Source organism: Exophiala viscosa (genome assembly GCF_022695815.1).
Source record: "Exophiala viscosa unplaced genomic scaffold EDD37scaffold_16, whole genome shotgun sequence".
Lineage (NCBI taxonomy): Eukaryota > Fungi > Ascomycota > Eurotiomycetes > Chaetothyriales > Herpotrichiellaceae > Exophiala > Exophiala viscosa.
In genome coordinates this window covers 388,608-407,486 of record NW_026944368.1, presented here as the reverse complement: position 1 = coordinate 407,486, position 18,879 = coordinate 388,608, and the positions used below count along the sequence as shown (strand labels likewise).

The window sequence follows — 18,879 nt, the reverse complement described above, 5'->3', positions numbered from 1 at the left end:
GATGGGAAAAGGGCTCACTGGGCACGATGGGAAAAGGGCTCACTGGGCACGATGGGAAAAGGGCTCACTGGGCACGATGGGAAAAGGGCTCACTGGGCACGATTGGAAGGGCTCACTGGGCACGATGGGCAGTCAATGGGCACGATGGAAAAGGGCTCACTGGGGCACGACGGGAAGTCACAGAGCAAGAAGACGTTGAGAGAAAGAGACAGAGAAAGAGACAAGAGACACAGCTGGAAAATCTGTGCTCGAAGAAATGAAAGCAAAAACCACAGCGCAAGGAAAAGATAGGAAAAAGAGACACTGAGAAAGAAAAGAGACACTGAGAAAGAAAAGAGACACAGGAACGCAAGGAAAGGAAAGGAAAGAAGGAACCACAAGAAAAGAAGGAACCGCAAGAAAAGAAAGACACCGCAAGGAAAGAAGAGGACCGCAAGGAAAGGAAAGAAACCGCAAGGAAAGGAAAGAAACCGCAAGGAAAGGAAAGAAACCGCAAGGAAAGGAAAGAAACTGCAAGGAAAGAAGGAACCGCAAGAAAAGAAAGACACCGCAAGAAAGGAAAGAAACCGCAAGGAAAGAAGAGAACCGCAAGGGAAGAAGAGAACCGCAAGGAAAGGAAAGAAACTGCAAGGAAAGAAAGACACCGCAAGAAAGGAAAGAAACCGCAAGGAAAGAAGAGAACCGCAAGGGAAGAAGAGAACCGCAAGGAAAGGAAAGAAACTGCAAGGAAAGAAAGACACCGCAAGAAAGGAAAGAAACCGCAAGGAAAGAAGAGAACCGCAAGGGAAGAAGAGAACCGCAAGGAAAGAAGAGAAGCGCAAGGGAAGAAGAGAACCGCAAGGGAAGAAGAGAACCGCAAGGGAAGAAGAGAACCGCAAGGAAAGAAGGAACCGCAAGGAAAGGAAAGAAGAGAATCGCAAGGAAAGAAGGAACCGCAAGGAAAGGAAAGAAGAGAATCGCAAGGAAAGAAGGAACCGCAAGGAAAGGAAAGAAGAGAATCGCAAGAAAAGAAAGACACCGCAAGGAAGGAAAGATTTGCAGGGAAAGGAAAGGAACGCAGGGACAGGAAAGCAACGCAGACACAGGAAAGCAACGCAGGGAAAGAAGAAGGAAGAAGAAGAAGAATATGTAACACAGGGAAAGAATCAGGGAAAGCAATGAGAGAGGGCAATGGGAGAGGGCAATAGACAACAGCGATAAGGGACAACGTACCAAACACAGAAGATAAGCAAGACGGGAAAGGGGAGGAGGAGACCTAGTAAGTAGTAAGTATGTGAGAGTATAGAAGATAAGACAAGATAGACAACTTACAAGTAGAGAGTAGAGGAAGTGATAGAAGAAGTAATAAAAGGTAGGGACAGAGAGATAAGGAAGAGAGGAGATGTAATGAAGATAATGAGTGTGGATGAGTGTGGATGAGTGTATATATTGATGTATGAAAGAGGAAAGGGGAGAAGGGCAAGGATTGAGAGTTTGAAAATTGGTAGATTGGTTGTATGTAGAAGAGTATGAAAGAGTGAAGGATTCAGTTGGGGGGAGGGTAGATATATATAGACAAGAGATGGCCTTTAGATCAATCTGTGGAATATTTGCAACCTCAGAAAGTCGAAACTCAAGCTCATGAAGTGGAAACAGTAGTAGGCAACCGATGTGCAAGAGAGTTTGATATTCCAACGGTGTGCAAGGCTGTTGAATCGCATGGCCAGTCGGAGATCCTGGACCGGATGTCAGATCGACCACTCGGGTCAAAAGAACCAAGGTTCAACGGTGATCGACGTATACGCGGAAGAAAGAGTGGAGCGACCCAACGACATGCACGAGGCGAAGAGGGTCGACGTGGGTATGACAATATGACGCCAGGAAAGTATAACGAGGAATGATCTGATCCTGCAAGTTGATTGAACGATCATACATTCTGGTCGGGGCTGTGCAGGAGAACTCTTCCATTGAGTTACGAAGACCCATTGATGTGCTGCTCAGATGATGAGCAAAGAGCAGACCAAGCAGCAGTCTGACAACACCCATTGGAACAAGACGAGGATCAATGTTCCGAACCAGTGGGAGCTTCATGGTGTAGACGTCAGCATGCGTAGGCAGCATTGAAAGCGCTGGACTGCAATGTTTGCAACATCGGGGTGGCTGGCAGGACCCAAAGCATTGAAGCAGACCTCCAAAAAGCAGCGACGCGTGCGAGAAGTGGATACGTGGTGGCAACGACCACCACAAGAACACACTCAAGGTCCGATCACCCAAGGTAGGCTGAAGTACAGCAACACTGAAGCGTTGCAGCGGTCGAGGCAAGTTTTGCATTCGCACCATGACTGAAGAATATGAGAACGTGGAAGGTCGGTGACCGTAGTCAGTTTTGCCAGATAGTACCATGTCATAGATAGCGAGGACGATGCGACGCACTACTGGCTAGCTGGAGCCTCGGCGAGGACATCAACCCACATCTTCTCACCTTGAGGCCTTCGTATACCACCTTCTTTCGTGAACAAGCCCTCACCTTCCTTGCCAAATGCAATCAGTTGCTCTTCGCTACCCCATTCGCCCATAGCCTGTCAAATTCTTAGTTTCTGTAACGCAAAAATGAGGGATGACTTTACCATAAGACCAACGGGTACATTGGCATCGGTGTAGCCCATAGGACATGATATAGCTGGTGTGCCTACAAAGTTCGCCAGATAGACGTACTCCATACTTTTCAAGCTCATGTCGCTGTCGCTCACACCATATCCGCTGGTAACATCACTGGGCTTCCCAATTTTCCAACCCGCACAGGGCGTTGTAGGTGTCAGGATCACCATGCCAGGATACTCCTCCCACAACCACGCAAGATGACACATTAGGAGATTGCGCAGTTTTTGCGAAAAGATGAAATCTTGTGCTTGAGCGTGCGTCCCAACGACACTGAGGAGTAACTGGTTGTGCCACGAAAGCTTCTTGACTTTCTCAGGTGTCAACTGGCTGCGAGACTCCGAGAGAATGGTAAGGGCGTGCGCCTTTTGGCCGTCAGGAAGGAGAGGAATTTCGATATCGACGACTTCATAACCTTGTGACTTCACATAATGGTCGACAGCAATGTTAAACATGTCGAGCACGACGGGATCCGATCTGTTCAGCCAGCCTCGGTCTATACCAATGTACTTCTTCTCGGTTTTGTGGACGGTTTGAGCCGATTTCGTCAAGGGATTGGGAAATCGTCCGCTTCGATGCGAGTCAGGATCTGGCTGAGCCATGATGCGGTACGCCAGAGCCAGATCGTCGAGACTGCATGCTAACGGGCCAGGAGTCCCGACACTGTCAGTGTATTCGAGGCCGACCCTGGACGAGATGCGACCATGAGATGGCTTCAGTCCATATATGCCACAGAATGCTGATGGCAGTCTGATAGAGCCACCACCGTCGACTCCCAGAGCGATTGGACAGAGTCCCGAAGCCACGGAAAAGGCAGAACCGCCTGAGCTGCCACCAGTATAATACCCGTTGTTGTGAGGGTTGAGCGGCGTTCCCCAGGTCTGGTTGTTGTTCGTGGTATCAAGACCAACCTCATGCATGTTTGAGGCACTTCGGAGACATGTCAGCAAAAGTTGGATCCATAAAAAAGCTACTGAAAGAAAGAGCGAGATTTGGGCCAACAACCTGGCTCTTGATACAGGATGAAGGGGCCGGGTTTGGGGAGACTCTTTCAAGACGTCCAGATATCCAAGCAGGAGCAACTTACCCAATAACAACGCCACCTGCTTCTTGCCACTTCTGAACGCACCAAGCAGTACGGTCTTTCGGATCTGAAAAGTCTACCTTGCTTCCCAGCCTTCTCTTGTACCCCGTCATGTGCACTTCATCTTTCACGGCCAAAGGAACACCGTCCAACACGCTCAGTGGGCGGCCATCCCGATATCTTTGCGTCGAGGCTTTGGCGGCAGCTCGTACCAGCTCGACATTGGAATCGATAAAGGCCACAGAGTATGGTCCAGCGGGTTCGGTATCGCGCCGTATCAACAACAGGAGGTATTCAGCGACATCAGACGGCGTGAGATTGCCGGATGTGTACGCTGCATGATAGTCTGCGCAAGTGTGGTAGTTGCTGATTTGGGTAGCTGGAGACGACAGCTCCGGTAGGGCGATAGGCGTATCAGAGGACGTGGGGACCGGAATGACGGTAGGATCCAGGCGCGGTTCATAGTCGGTAAGGTGGCTGATATCCTTGACCTTGTCTAAGCCATTCAGCCTCCAGAAGACTTTCTGGACATAGCTGGATGTCGCGATACTGGCACATGTCAGTCCAAGCCCCACTGGCTGCAGTCACCGAGCATACATTGACGAGACAATCGCAAGTGGCAGACCTCGGAGCACTGGATTCGAGGCTGGCTCATTCTTATATGGGACGTCGGGCCCTTGACAAGGCTGCGGCCGATTGTATGCACTCGCAAAAACTGCCTGTTTCGGCATGTCGAACACCTTATTCAGTTGCGGCTGGAGTGAAGTTGATATCTGGTGTGCTGTTTCTGCATCTGGGGAAGAAGAGGAGCAAGAGTCGACCCGAAGCTTGAGGTATCACATGAAGCAGTGATCATTGGAATTCAGGGATGGGTCTTACTGCTCTTACTCTCAGCTACTGTCAGCCTCTGGTTTGTCCAGGATGAAGCTGATTGGTTACTGCTCAAGGGCAGCAACATTCAGAATACGATATACGATTAGACTTCCCATAACAGACTAAGTTGGCAAGCTCGCTAGATCTCCAAAGATGTGGAGGTTTGTAGATACTACTGGTCCTGTGTGCAATGCTGCATCCATTTGTTGGGTGAGTGTGGTGGGCCAGGCTGTGTAGATAGGGGTTGCGGCCAGAAGAATAAATAAATATATTCCGTGCTACGGCTCACCGCACATTTCTTTACTTGCAAACCCAACCCCAATCTCTGAGTGTTTGGGCTTCTGCAACGATGTCTCGAAATCACAGGCCGGATCACTCTCATTATGTAGATTATGGCTCTGCGAAAGTATTGTGGCGATGATGTTGAAGACCAGCTACTATTGCGAGCGCTTCCCTTGGACGAGGCTGCGAGGCTGTGAGGCTCGATTTGTACGCTAAACCTTGTAGGGTAATTTTAGAAGACACCTCAGTACTTTCCGCATCTGGGGCCGCTGCTGGCGATCGCATCTTCAATTTCTGGAACACCACTGCCCTACTGAGGACTTTCCTTTGTGTTCACCAAAAACCAAATTCTCTCTTCTTGTTGTTCTTTCTTCAATTCGTCTGAATTTCCACCACTTGCCAGCGCGCATTTCCAGGAGAACTGCAACGCGGCCCTCAGCGGCTTGCGACAACTTGGCCCATCATGTCTTCCTCCGATTACAACTACGATGATCAGGGGCAGTTCTTCCCATTCTTCATGCTGACCATGGTCGGCTTGGTCACCCTACCTCTCACGTACAACGTCCTCAAACCCTCCACAGACCTTGAGCAGACCGCCACGCGGATAATGTCTGACTTCAAGCCCAAACATGACGAAGTCATCGAGGCTCAGAGACGAAAACAGAAGAGAAGGAATCGCAAAACCAAGCGTATCATCGCGGTGGTTCTGGGATATGCATTCATGGCCTACATGGTCTATTTGATCGCTGTCACCCAGAGAACAGTCCCCAAGCTATGGGATCCGTACGACATCTTGGGCGTTAAGAGGAGCGCAACCGAATCCGAGATCAACAAATTTTACAAGAGATTGTCTATCAAATACCATCCCGACAAAGCGAGACCTGATCCAGCCAAGAACGAAACCATGGACGATATCAACGATAGATGGGTTGAGATGACGAAAGCATACAAGGCCTTGACGGACGAAGACATGAGAAATAACTACCTTCAGTACGGGAACCCAGACGGAAGACAGTCTACAAGCATAGGCATTGCTTTGCCGAAATGGATGGTTGAGGAAGGCAATCGGTGGTTCGTCGTCGCATTCTACGGCGTCTTGTTGGGAATCATCCTACCCTACACGCTGGGAAAATGGTGGTACGGAACCCAGGCTCTGACAAAAGACAAGGTCCTCCATGCGAGCGCCGGCAACCTCTTTAGGGAGTGGAAAGATGACATTACGGAAGGTGAAGTCGTCGCTGCCACTAGTGTCGGCGAAGAATTCAAAGAAGCCTTGAAAGGAGCAAGAAGCGACGCGGGAGCCGCCAAAATCGAGAACAAGGTACTCAACCATCCCGCCTTGACGGAAGCAGACAAGAATCGCCTGAAAGCCATCGACGACCCGGTTCGACGGAAAACGCTTGCCCTCTTGTGGGCATATCTTGCTCGCATCGACCTGGGGGACGCGGAACTCGAAAAAGAAAAGTATGAAGTTGCGCCGACAGCTCTTCTCTTGAACAACTCTTTTGCCTCGGTGACACTCCCATTCGGACTTGTCAAACCACTTATCGCTGCATACCACACCTCCCAGAACATCATCCAGGCAGTTCCACCCAATGCCTCACCTCTCCTTCAATTACCAAACATCACGCCAGAGGGTTTTGAGAAATCCTTTGCTGCATTGAAGGAACACGTATCTCTACCGCGATTCATGTCTTTTACTGAGCGAAACAGAAGAAAAGCTCTTCCCGGACTCTCGGAACAACAGTACGAACAAGCCATGCATGTAGCATCACAGATCCCGCACCTGCAAATCGCAAAAGCATTCTTCAAAGTCGTCGGCGAGCGAGTGGTCACACCCAGCTCTCTCGTCCAGCTGGTAGTCAAGGCTCGCGTCATCCCGCCTGGCACGACGAATGTCCCAGCAATCGACCCGCTCGATCTGGAGGACGTCGACCCAGACGAGGGCGACTTGGATGCCTTGCACGGCCGCAAACCCGCCAAATCCAAGCGTCGCAAAACTGCCGATGGCAAGGTCATTGAAGATGAATCAAAAGAAGGCTCAGTACAACCTCCATTAGCGTATGCACCATATTTAGCAGCCGACCACGCTCCAAGATGGCACGTTTTCCTGTCGGAAGCGCGCACAGGACGCATCTCTGTCCCGCCATTCACTTTCACGGCCTTCGACAGGGAGATTTTCAACGCCGATGGAACGCCCACTTTCAACATGTTGACCTTGAAATGTCCGTTCCAAGCTCCTCCACAGGTCCATGCCTTCCCGTTCGTTTTGCACCTCGTATGCGACAGCTACATCGGTCTAGACTCCAAGATCGATGTGGTTCTTGATGTCAAGGACGCAAGTGAAGCCAATGCCGTCGAGAGTGACGAGGACATAAGTGAGCCGGAAGAAGGTATTTCGTCCCCTCCATTTCCAAGAAGAGATTTGATGCTAACTATTCCCAGATTCTCTAGCCGGTCAACTACAAGCCATGAAGACAGGTGGTCTGGCAGGCTCGCCGACGGTGACCAAGAAAAAGAAGAAGAGGACTGGTTCCATCGCGCAAAATGTGCCTGTAGCTGGGCAGACTGCAGGCGTGGCTGATGATGACGACGATGAAAGTGATACCGAGGGTGAGGACGAGAGTGATACCTCGGAGACGGATACCGAGACTGAAGATGAAGACTCGTAGCAAGCCAGCACTCTTGCGGTAGAGTAGGTGGGGTTCTCAAATGTACGAATATCGATTGCCGGATGAGTGGGCAATATCGGTTTGCATAGCATGGTAGGCGTTTACTCATGATGGGAAGATGGGAAAATTCTGGTGTTGTCTACAGCCAACTCATGTTTGTTCATGCAGCGCGTGGAAGCCAGGAAAAGCAGATCAATGAAAGCACTATCTTAGCTGCGTTGCACGCACTTCGTAATGCATTGTTCATCCATCAAGCCAATGCATTCTGCTCAGTGCTCGCACCTCGTATTCCACACCAAATTCCAGCCTTCGCCATAGCTATCAATTGTCGCTCTGTGTTCTCTGTTTCCGATCATATTTCTCACACTCTCCCGACTTGACCCCCGGTTTTGCACTTGGTGCAGATTGGGATTGGTGCTTTACTTCTTATCCGTTCCAGCCATCTTATTCATCTTATCGGCGATCCTGTCCCGTCCATCATGCATGTACGCAAGCGTTTTCTTGTATTGGCGGTTTTGGGACTGCATGGAGAGTTGGGTGATTGCGAGGGCGGCGACCTTGTCTTGCTGTCAGCAATGCACATACCTGAGCCAAAAGCACGGGAACACAGCATAGATTACAGGAGCCACTGTCCTTCGACTTTGTGTAAGGCCAAGTATGGGCGGTCGGTGGTACTTACAGCGCCAACGCCGCTCAGGGCCACGATCGTGCGTGTTTGCATGTTGAACGTTCCCTCAACTACTGGGTCTGCGTGTCGTTGGATTGAGGTCTGTCGGAAATACTGCGACAGGACAGGGCTATCACAAGCTGAAGATTGCGATAGGCGAGGATATCGTGCGGTGAGGTTGTCTCGTATGTCGCGTTTTGTAGCGGTGGGTTCTCGCGAACAACCGAGGTGAAAAGGAGATCAGCGCGCCGTGAGAAAGCTGGTACAGACAGTTGTATCTTGGATTGGAGAGTCGGGTTCAGATAACGTGCAGATTCAAGATAAGAACGCCGGTGAGTGTATGGAAATAGTCAAGGGACGGAAGGTAAGAAGGGAGGACAGAAGAAAGGTGCGACGTTGCCCGGCTGGTTAATAAAGATTGTTCCCTGGTTCCGGCACTGTGTCAGCCGATGCCGCGATTTGCGAAGCAGGAACACGTCGCCCACCAGCCATCTTCAGCCCTTAGCAAGTGTTTCGAGGGGTGCTGGGGGATGTCCCATTGGAAGTTTAAACCCCGGTTTAGACCGAGGACTCCTCTCCTCCAAATTTCCCCGCACCTTGTGGACTCAAGGGCCATTCACCAGCCGCGCCGTTGAGGTTTAACCTCGATTTGGTCTAGCTGGCTGACATCTGTTCACGAGTACATTCTGAGGCATACATTTCGCTACCATGGCTAAGAGGTCCATTAGGAAGTGGTCTATTGTGGTTTACATGTTGAAATGCATGGATATCTTTCAAGCAGCCTATTCATCTCGACGCCCTTTTCTTCTGCTGACCTTCCTCACAACAAAAGCCAATTAGCCTGGAAAGGCCCCAAAGAGGACATCCCAGAGGTACCCATACTTCGTTTTATCATAGACCACAAGTGAGAGAGTCTTGCGTATACAGGCTTGTTGGCCCTCAATCTTCAGCTGCATCTACAAATGTGTCCACCTCGTTGCTATCTGTGTCAGCCCTCTTGAGTGGTTTCGTTCCCTGAGGCACCATGCTTGCATGCATGTTCATCTTTGACATATCGTGCGAAAGGTCATCGTCCATCAAACTCGATCCTCTTGGCGGATTGACTGTCGCGCTTTGACTCAAGGGAACTTGCTGGGAATAAGACGTCGGCTGCGCTGGCTGTGCAGGTCCTGGATTGACATTCCCGGCTGGCTCGGGTGGAGCAGTGCTTGATGGTCTCGAGTCGAAGTCAATCAGTTTTGCTTGCTGTCTAGGAGGCTGCTGCATAGGAGGCTGCTGAGCCTGTTGTCGAGCGGGCGGAGCTGCAGGTTGGGATGCAGGTTGGGGAGCATGTTGACCAGACTGCTGAGGAGTCTGTTGTTGAGTATGACTGGGCATGGACGCTTGCTGTTCAGGGCTTGGCTTTTGTCCAGGCACAATGGGGTATATCGCAAGAATCTTCTCCGTAAGCTCTTTGGGATCGTTCGTGTCCCTGAAAATTCCGTCAGCCACGGATCACCCTCCCCAAAAGATCAACTTACAGATGCGCATTTATGATCCATTCAAGATCCTCTTCACCTTCCTCAGCTTGCACCCTTCGGAAGAGTTTCGGCTGCCAGTCGATGCCCTTTTCCTCTCTTCGCTTGGCTTCCTCTCTCTGTCGGTCTTCAATCTTTGCCTTTTCGGTTGTGGCAGTGTCGTGATCCACAGCATGAACAGCCTTTACCGTAGGCAGCCACAGTCTCTGAGATTCACGTTCGTCTTGTTCTTCAATCGGTCGTGCTTTGGGAGGAGTATGTTTGGCATGGGTAGCGTCGAAAAACATCTTCTTTTGGCCTGTTTTGACGTCCTTGATATACATTTCACCAGACCACAGTCCAGATAGCTCATAAAGTACTTCTCCGGTCTTGTCGTTTTTGATGGCTCCTCCAATGGCATTGTAAGTCCCACTAACCCAGCCTTTGGTCTTGAACTCGATATCGGCCGTCAAATGGTTTTCAGGGCAACGGACGACAGAATGATCACCTAGTTCGTACTTCATCTTGCCGAACAGGATGCCTCGAGCATACATGTTGGGCTGTGTTAGAATGCTATACCACGTCAATATTGGTGCTGACAATGACTTCGAACGGTACATACTATTTCTCACCACCTCTTGATTTCCCTCTGTTTGTGAATCTGAGATAGGAAATACCCTCCATCAAACTGGCAGCCGAGTTTCCCAAGAACTTGCTTCGGGGCTTTAGAGTGCCATCAACCCGAATGTGGTGTTCCGGAGCCATAAAGAAGTAGGACGATTTTGGAGGATGGTGTGAAGTCTGCTCAGAGATGTAGTAACCTCGGGTGTTGTCTGGATAGTCCCAATAGCATGTGAAGATTTCTCCCAAAATGGGATTCAATGGTTTCTTGACGCCGCTGGATGCTTGTCAGTAGGAGTGGATAGACAAAGGAGCGTCCAAGGCATACGGAGGTTTGATGTGCCAGCCACTTAGGTAGAACTTGACAACTGCGACAAAGCGTTCAATCGGGTCGTCAATGTCAGGCATGGCTAGGAGAGTCTCAGGATGAGCCATGAAGCTGTAATACTCGTCAGCACACATTCGATCTGTCCTTGCAGAGTTTCCTCACTTTGTTATCCGTTCCAACATAGATCTTTCCTCGAGAATGAACGTAGGAAGAGTGACTCGAGACAGGTCGGCGCCTGGGCGCAATTGGGAGATGATATGTGAAAGGACTGCACATTATTAGAGGGCATTCGCCTAGCATTGGAGGCGCTGTGGCATACCATTCCCCTGTTCCGGCTCGACGACAGTGGTGTCCTCGTTGTCGGCATCGCGGATGTCCTCGGACGAAGAGCGACTACCTGGGAACATATGAGCTGGTGTTCTTTTCCAACCCTGCTCTCTGGCAGGCACATACCCTTGGACTCACTGCGATGCCGCAGAGCTCCTATGGAATGCTTCATCTTGTCGCACCCCCACTCTCACCAGGTATCAATCTTGTTCAGCTAAAAGTGTCCGTCGAGGGGGAAGATGTGGCAGTGGGATATGTTGATATGACGTCGACCGGGATTGCAAGGCTTCGTGTCAGCTTGGCGTAGAGGGGTCGATGCTATCGAGTCGAGACGCAGCAGAAGACCTGAGGTTCTTGTGCTGATGAAGGTAGAAGTCAAAGTTGCGGTGATATCACCAAGTCGAGAAGAGGATGCCTGAAAGTCGTAAAGACAAGATTACGGTGGTACGAATTATAGTGGGATGGCGAGGGCATGTAGCGCAGCGCAGGTCGAATGATGCACTGCACAGGCATGTTTTGACAGGCACAAGCCACAATTATTACTAGTACACCTGAAAGTCAGGAGGGACATGCGTCATTCCGTGGATAAAAAAACACTTCACAGGCACTCAACAGCCCCAAAGAATTATGCCTGATCCATCCACGTGTCCTCGGGGTCTCGCTTTTCCAGGCTCCCGAATCTTCAAGGTTCCAGATTGTCTACTAGGAAACCTGTTTCCCAAGATCTTCCAGGGCATGAGGCATCCTGTGATCTATCGTTTTGATGCAGCGTCTTTGTTTACCACAATTGGTGGCCTTGCACCCCCTTTCAGTCTCTATCCATCTCCTGAAGTCCACGTTTCCGCCCTGGGCCGATCTCCGCCTGTAACAGAATGCAGTAGGTCTGCTGGCGCCTTATAAAGCATGACGTGAAAATGCTCTGATCATGTTCCTCAGTCTTCCGAAAGCCTAAAGGTCACCTCATCAACTGGACTGGACCTTACCTAATGCATGGACACTCTTCAGACTTCTCCAGTTCTTGAACCACACAATCTGGTCTCTTTCCACCTGAAGACCGTCACTGGAGCAGAATGTCCTTGTTATGAAGTCCTCAACTTGGGTTGCCGCTCCTGGCGAGATCTTTCCTGTGTTCTCGTCATCCTCGATAGTAAATTTCGTCCATACCACGAGATGCTTGATATCCTCGTCAACATAATACGGCCAGTCGTTATACAGGATTTTGTAGTCTGTTGGACTGATAAACGGTCGGTCGCCAGAAGGCGTTATATCTTCCCAATGAAGCCGCTCGTGTTGTACGTACGACAAGACCGAGCCGTACTTCTTGTGCAGGTAGTATATATACTCCAGGTATGCTCGCAACTGGCTTGAAGTACGTTGAAAGCGTTCAATGTGATTGGTATTGACGAGGTGTTGTACTTCCGCCCAGCTGAGTCTGTTGAAGTCGTTGTCCTTCTGGCATAAGATACCCTTGTTCTTCTCACTGATGCTGCTCAAATACTCGGGCCACTCCTCAGTCAACTGCTCCTTGGGTATATTGGCATTCCAGTACCGGCCAGATATATCTTGTGCTTCTCGTCCTTCGGATTCGGTGGTCGACGAGACAGAATATGCCATTAGACTCGATATCAGCGACGCACCCACCACGTCCGTCGAGAGCCTCTCAGATAATATGAAGAGAGTACTCCATATAGTCAAGAAAATGGACAACAACGATACATCCGTAAAGACCGCCCGGGCAAAGACAGTGCAATAGGGGCTATGCCCATCTGTAGGTCACCCCTTGAAAATCAACAGGTACAGCCACGTGGCACAAGCGGCCGACCCACCTACAACCCAGCTAGAAAATGGACAGAAAACAGACTGCGGACTTTACACAGAAGATAACTGTTCTGCAGTGCAGGAGCGCATCGCTGTCATGTTGGATATCGTTTATAGTCGTACATCTGGAGTATTACACTGACAAGAAACAAGCCCCACCCCTTTCCCTATCTCTCCAGCCTCGCTCAGGCCAATTGCCACTGCGAACTACCACTGAACACATTCGCATGGCACATTCTCATATGGTGGACCATTTCCTCCAGTCCCCGGGGAGCAGCAGCACAACCGGGTTGTGTACAAGAGATTGTGGCTTGCAGAAGAGGACCCAGTACGACCTTTGCCGCGTCTCTACCTGCAGGAGTGAGCATGGCTCCGTGTGTGAATGCCAGCCCATCCTCGAGGAAAAGCTTCTTCTTGACCACGGCCATTATTGACAAGCTGCCCATTGCGCCTGCCGCGGCGAGGCTGGCCAGAATTGCGTCGCTCGTGAGGCTTGACCGCAGACGTTGGACATGATATTCCTCCAGAGCATTTTTGCAACGATCTCCAGCAAGTCTTTCTGCAAGCTCGACCACCATATCCTCCGCCCGGCTCTCATACCATGGGATGCTCCGACCTCCCCTGACATCACGCTTATAACGTATTGCGTCGACAGGGTCATGGGGCCAAATTTCTCCTGGTGCCTGCGGTCCCAGAGCATCTCGATTCACGAGCTCCGGACGAAAGAGCATATTTGCCAGGTCAACCGCTCGGATGATGTTGTTGTCTCGCAGCAAGGCAATGCGCAGGCCCAAGGGGTCTCTCGCGTCAGCATTGCGCCACAAATACTGCGCTCTTGCCAGGATGCTCGTGCGAAAGTCGCGACGGCCAGCTTGAAGCACTCGGTCGCGTCCCGCTTCCCGTCCCTGGTATTTGAGAGTTTCGATCAACCACTTAAAGTACAGCTGCTTAGCAAGGAGAGTCTCGAAATCCAGCCCACATTCTTCCCGGACAAAGTCGTCGATCATTGGTCGCCAGTGCACCTGGCCGTTTCGCATGAGTGCGTAGCGGTCGTGAGACCAAGGACCCATTTGTCCTGATTGTGGAGTAAAATGGGAGAGATGTGTATATGCTTCATGAACTTCGAAAATTTGCTCACTGCGAACTGTCCATTTTGGGTAGCAGAGTGAACACAATTCGACTCCTGCGAAGGTCTGCCATGCATCATGTGGCTGGATCGGTGTGCCAGAAACAATCGGTGCTTCTAAGCAAATGCTGCATCTTCTTGTGAGCAACAAGTAGCCCAAAAGCTCTCGCCGATAGTTAAAGTTGATCTGGTAGGGCCCACCAATGGCCAGGGTTCTGACACGAGTGCCAACAGGAGTTTCAGAGACAGCATAGTCTAGCAATGGGATCCGGTCTGTGCCCTTCAGATGCTGCATGTAGATGTATAGTGGAGAGGTGACATTGACAGAGCGAAGAGCTGGGAGGTTGACAAATGTGTTGATGCTATTGTCCAGGCCGCCATGAGTCCAGGGGTTGGCATATGCTACTTGTTGTCTACGCATATCTGTCAATATTTTTGAATTTGTATGTGACCTTGGATACTCACCCTGCAGGAATTGGTCGACTAGCGAAATCGAAAGGCGCGTTTGGGTGACGTTGGGCAAATGCAGCCTCGTGCTGGAAAAGCTCGGGCATAGCTTTCAGGGTTGGAGGAATTGAACTGTACCAGAGCTGGTTGGCTTCGCGGCTTCGTAGGCGTCTGGCCATCGTGGTGCATGTGAGTTCAAGCTGGAACACCCATATTGGGTCAAGATAGGCACAGATTTTGATTAGAACCTCCATCGGAAATTGTGGCAACACGGCGATATTGGGGTTCATGCCACTTCCGAAGTTTGGCTGATAGCCTGCTGGCAGATGATGTCTTGCCGGTCCGCGCAGGAAGTTTGATTTCAGAGGACCCTTTCGCATTTCCTTGACTGTGAGCTCCCAGCCCATCGCTGTTGTGTTGTTAGTCTTCTGTACGAGTTGCAAGAAAGACTGCGCACCTTGAATGTCTTGCCTGGTGGCCGGAATGAGTCTCTCATGGGGAAGCATTGTCTTTCGTTGACTCTGCGCCATGGTGCTTCAAGGTGTAGAGATAATATTTGATGATTTGGGAGTCCACCAGAATGCACGATTGGACAGACTTCTCAAGTACAGACTTCGAGAAGCTTTGTACAAGTTGTTGACGCGAAGGAGTTTGTTGACCGTTCTGCACTGCCCGAAAGCGTGTTTTGGCTGCTCTTCACCAGGTGCGGCGGGCATATTTCGCCAAGCGGTAGCTTTTGTGTAGGTGTGCAATAGGATGTCATGCGGTGAAGACAACGATCCTGTTGAAGAGTACATCATCCTTTTGGATCAAACAAAGGCTGTGAGTTGTAATGCTAGATCATCCTTTCAGGCATGATGTTGGTACACCATGTTATATACTTGGGGGTGGAGTCCAGCTGCACAAGGCTGAGGCTGTGACTGCCACAGCAATTATATATTCACTGGTATGGTATCGCGTGCGAGACTCTTGGATGAGCAAAACTGACAACAACTGGCAGTCGTCAAGCATGGCGCCAAAATGTGCTCAGCAGTCCTTGCTAGCAATGCTGTTGCAACAAGCGGACTAAGTGTCAATGGTCCTCCAGAGTCGAAGAGCATGGCTGTGTTCCCAAGATCCGGCCAGACAGCCAAAGTCTCACAGAAGTAGCGCAGGCAGGGGACGTTCAAGTGGTGAGATTGAAATTTCGCAAGCTGCCAATATGAGCATAGGATCGGACAGGCACCAGAGACACTCACAGTATTGTCCCAGGCTTCCAACCTGGTGAATGGTCAACCTGCTGCTAGCCTTCAAGCACTCGTCGAGCTTCTTCGCTGGCAGAGTTGATGACAGCTACGGAGCCCTTTAAGAGTTCAGCCTTGACCTCTGACCAGCCTTCAGGATTTCCACATTTCTGGGCGTCTTCGACCAAATAAGTGACGAACCCGGCCCTTGCAGAGCCCAAAGCTGTGTCCTTGACACAGTAGTCTCCAGCAAGGCCAACGACAAAACAATGGGTGATTTGTTGAGTCTTCAACGCCTCGCCAAGGTCAATATTCACGCCACCACTCCCAGCAGTCAGGTTGCCAAAGGAGTCTGTGAAAGCGGAATACATTTCAACCCTGGAGTCCATCCCTTTCTTGACGATGATGTCGATTTTGGATTGGTCAATCTCTCCGATGATATCAGCACCTTTAGTATGTTGAACGCAATGAACAGGCCACAGTCGTTGTTTCATCGTTTGCTCAGGTTTATTGCCGACAATATTTTCGACATCGATGAAAGACTTATACGGTTTGTTGTTTGGAGCGGGATGGTTTGTAGCGAATGATACATGATCTTGAGGATGCCAGTCCTGAGTCGCAATTTTCAACACAAACACCGGCGATGCCACAAGTCGGTTGATCAAGGGGACGATGTCCTTGCCACCAGAAATGGCCAGAGATCCATCCTGTTGCGGATTAGCCAAGATCCAGCTCTTAATGGCAATGCAAGCCCTTACAGGTGGACAGAAGTCATTCTGCATGTCGACAACAATGAGAGCCGGTTTAAAAGACATGGTGATGCTTTAGGGATTGCTTTGTTCGCGGTTTTGACCACTGAATTGGACAGAAAGAGGGCAGAACGGTTCACTTCTGTCAACAGCTGTCAGGAGTCTCGACGCTTCCTGATGCTGGCCGAGGCTGCAGCAACTTCCTTGATGAAGGGAGAAGACAGATCAAACAATAGATCTGCCTTGTGATCTCACAGGCGAGGAGTCGGTTGATATTGGCAAGGGATGATCACTGGAGGGCGCCCGGAAAGCGGAAAGTTTAAGGTCACAGGCGGAGAGAGCCAGGTGCCAAGCCCTATTTCAATGCCCATAATCGATCCCTTCTCGCTTTCAAAGCATTTCCCTTCCAACAACCATACAACTCAACCAGCGCATACCACTTCATCCTGCTCGTGGCGCCTTCGTGATTTGTCTCAGTCGGTTTGAACAGTCCTTGCGACTGTTTTGGTTTGCTCTGGATGAGGCGGGATCGAGAGTGCTGAGCATTTTCACTGGACTTCAATTGCAGCCTACGTCCCTCAAACGCTACAACCTACCTGCGTAGCCTAATCGATCCTGCAACTCCTCACAACCACAATCCACCAAACTCCTACGATCTTCAGAAGAGAGATTGCGAACAAGAGCAAACACTGCTACACAGCCGCAAGGAGCACAGCAAATCATGTCCAAAACTTCAGTGGTAAGCTGCACCTGCGGACACTGCGACACTATCAATATGGCTTGAATTCAACCAGACACTTGAGATCGTTGCAACGGCGGGCTCAGTTTTTATCGCTAACACATGACTCTGTCTAGGGTGATGTCTATGCCAAAGTGATCAACGATGTCTGCGAGCAATCACGTCAAGATTTCGAAGAAGGCGGCGTCGAACTGGCAACACTGGACCTTTTGAAGTCGGTAGGTTATCCCCTTCCCAACATCGAACGAGCACCGTTCTTTTGTGTTATGCATCATCAATTCCATCTCTTCATTGGCCCGAAAATATTGAAAATCTGCGGACACCGAGGATGGAGAAAGAGTCTGATTACACCGTGGGTGTGGAAAGCGTTGGCGGTGGCAGGCGATCTCGCATGAGGAGGGCGATCGAGCGTGAGAAGAGCCGGGCAGCGAAGGCGGGGAGGGGAATTCATGGTCTTTGAAGGACCTTGTTCCCCCCTTGCTCATGGGCCTCTTAAATACGCCACGCTGTCTGCCTAGCCGTTGTTCCACATCCCCGCTTAACCTGTTCTGGACCTGCTCCGCCTCAACATTTCATAAGGCTGTATTGACTGACTGACAATGTGCAACAGGAATGGCAGAAGAAACTCTCAGGCCTCAGAGTCGCTCAACTGCCATGGGATCCTCCTCCAGTGTCAGCCAAAGAACAACCCCTCCCAAGTAACGCCAAACCCATCCCATCACAGACACTGCCCAGCAATGGCAACGCCATCAACACCCCTCCGCCTCCGCCACAGGTCCCCTCACAGCCTGCTATCAAGACCGAAAACAATCCAGCACCTTCCTTCCCTCCTCAACCTCTCCCCGTCCAGACATATCAAGCCCCTTCTTTCCAACAAGGTCAACCCATGACGGCACGTGACCGTGCTGCTATGAACTTACATCAGAGCTTTGGTCAACGCGCCGGTCCACAGATTGCTCAGCTTCAGTCAACTCAGCCTCGTGTACCTTTACAATCCTCGGCGGCTGCATCATCAAGCTATATCAAGCAGGAAGACTCGCAAACGCCCTTTCCTGGAGTTCAAGATTATCCTTCCGCACCATCCTCGGCTCCTCTCAAATCGAGTCAAACTGATGGCACAGGTGATGCTCGGGACGATTGGAACAGCGAGTATGCACAACGCAAAGCATATGCCACCGCACACGGCGCTGAAGGCGATCGATTGATCAGAGCGCATTTCAAGTCCAGCCAGCAGGCGATGGAGGGTGGCGGTCTTCTCTTGGCTCTTGACGAGCGACATATGCCAAGCCAAGCAACCACACGTAAAGTCAACAGTCTTGCAGGAGAAGGGTCTACGCAACCATCGGCACCTCCCTGCATCACTCGGGCCCAGGGCGATGCAGCAGGCGACGAAGATGACGATGTGGACGACGAAGACGCTATCAATTCCGACCTCGACGACCCAGACGATCTTGCGGCAAATGAGGAGAACGGAGAGGATACTGACCAAGTCATGCTGTGTACCTACGATAAGGTCCAACGCGTCAAGAACAAGTGGAAGTGTACTTTGAAGGATGGCATCCTGCGAGTGGAGGGCAATGAGTGAGTCCTCTCTGTCCGAATAGGATACTCTTGCATTGACTAATTGCGCAGGTACGTTTTTCACAAGGGCCAGGGTGAATTTGAGTGGTAACGACGCATCTCAATCGACAATCACTCGTCTTTGTCTCCACCAGCTTAGACACATCAGACAGCATGACTGTAAGCATGACATAATGGAGGTGAGGAGCACTTGCATCATTTTGACGCCC

The 18,879-nt window shown here is 50.6% G+C and overlaps 8 protein-coding genes across 8 annotated transcripts; 2 read left to right on the top strand and 6 right to left on the bottom strand.

Moving 5' to 3' along the window:
* Positions 1–1,692: 1,692 nt before the first annotated feature.
* Positions 1,693–2,563, bottom strand: EDD37DRAFT_206456 (uncharacterized protein). Its single transcript, XM_062810236.1, has one exon. The coding sequence runs from the start codon at positions 2,380–2,382 to the stop codon at positions 1,762–1,764; it is 621 nt and encodes a 206-aa protein (XP_062665621.1). The 5' UTR covers positions 2,383–2,563; the 3' UTR covers positions 1,693–1,761.
* Positions 2,412–4,452, bottom strand: EDD37DRAFT_654621 (amidase; the record flags this gene model as incomplete). The annotated part of the gene is made up of 4 exons (XM_062818697.1): positions 2,412–2,558; positions 2,607–3,567; positions 3,725–4,270; positions 4,319–4,452. The coding sequence occupies 4 exons, from the start codon at positions 4,450–4,452 to the stop codon at positions 2,412–2,414; spliced, it is 1,788 nt and encodes a 595-aa protein (XP_062665620.1).
* A 704-nt stretch (positions 4,453–5,156) lies between these two features.
* Positions 5,157–7,771, top strand: EDD37DRAFT_206412 (translocation protein SEC63). The gene is made up of 4 exons (XM_062810235.1): positions 5,157–7,269; positions 7,322–7,418; positions 7,451–7,489; positions 7,541–7,771. Exons 1-3 carry the CDS (start codon positions 5,340–5,342, stop codon positions 7,458–7,460), a joined length of 2,037 nt encoding a protein of 678 aa, XP_062665619.1. The 5' UTR covers positions 5,157–5,339; the 3' UTR covers positions 7,461–7,489; positions 7,541–7,771.
* Positions 7,772–8,824: 1,053 nt separating this feature from the next.
* Positions 8,825–11,529, bottom strand: EDD37DRAFT_643070 (uncharacterized protein). The gene is made up of 7 exons (XM_062817406.1): positions 11,114–11,529; positions 10,980–11,057; positions 10,823–10,928; positions 10,661–10,771; positions 10,334–10,609; positions 9,736–10,284; positions 8,825–9,686 (listed from the first exon to the last, which is right to left on the bottom strand). The coding sequence occupies exons 1-7, from the start codon at positions 11,157–11,159 to the stop codon at positions 9,155–9,157; spliced, it is 1,698 nt and encodes a 565-aa protein (XP_062665618.1). The 5' UTR covers positions 11,160–11,529; the 3' UTR covers positions 8,825–9,154.
* Positions 11,508–12,870, bottom strand: EDD37DRAFT_643063 (uncharacterized protein). The gene is made up of 2 exons (XM_062817405.1): positions 11,971–12,870; positions 11,508–11,906 (listed from the first exon to the last, which is right to left on the bottom strand). The coding sequence occupies exons 1-2, from the start codon at positions 12,599–12,601 to the stop codon at positions 11,803–11,805; spliced, it is 735 nt and encodes a 244-aa protein (XP_062665617.1). The 5' UTR covers positions 12,602–12,870; the 3' UTR covers positions 11,508–11,802.
* Positions 12,796–15,059, bottom strand: EDD37DRAFT_206212 (uncharacterized protein). Its single transcript, XM_062810232.1, has 3 exons — positions 14,836–15,059; positions 14,397–14,787; positions 12,796–14,344 (listed from the first exon to the last, which is right to left on the bottom strand). Exons 1-3 carry the CDS (start codon positions 14,906–14,908, stop codon positions 12,991–12,993), a joined length of 1,818 nt encoding a protein of 605 aa, XP_062665616.1. The 5' UTR covers positions 14,909–15,059; the 3' UTR covers positions 12,796–12,990.
* A 472-nt stretch (positions 15,060–15,531) lies between these two features.
* On the bottom strand, positions 15,532–16,673 carry EDD37DRAFT_205935 (isochorismatase family hydrolase). Its single transcript, XM_062810230.1, has 3 exons — positions 16,360–16,673; positions 15,617–16,308; positions 15,532–15,571 (listed from the first exon to the last, which is right to left on the bottom strand). The coding sequence occupies exons 1-2, from the start codon at positions 16,414–16,416 to the stop codon at positions 15,661–15,663; spliced, it is 705 nt and encodes a 234-aa protein (XP_062665615.1). The 5' UTR covers positions 16,417–16,673; the 3' UTR covers positions 15,532–15,571; positions 15,617–15,660.
* Positions 16,674–16,954: 281 nt separating this feature from the next.
* On the top strand, positions 16,955–18,842 carry EDD37DRAFT_206046 (transcription initiation factor TFIIA large subunit). Its single transcript, XM_062810231.1, has 4 exons — positions 16,955–17,089; positions 17,206–17,307; positions 17,700–18,670; positions 18,722–18,842. Exons 1-4 carry the CDS (start codon positions 17,072–17,074, stop codon positions 18,759–18,761), a joined length of 1,131 nt encoding a protein of 376 aa, XP_062665614.1. The 5' UTR covers positions 16,955–17,071; the 3' UTR covers positions 18,762–18,842.
* Positions 18,843–18,879: the final 37 nt, after the last annotated feature.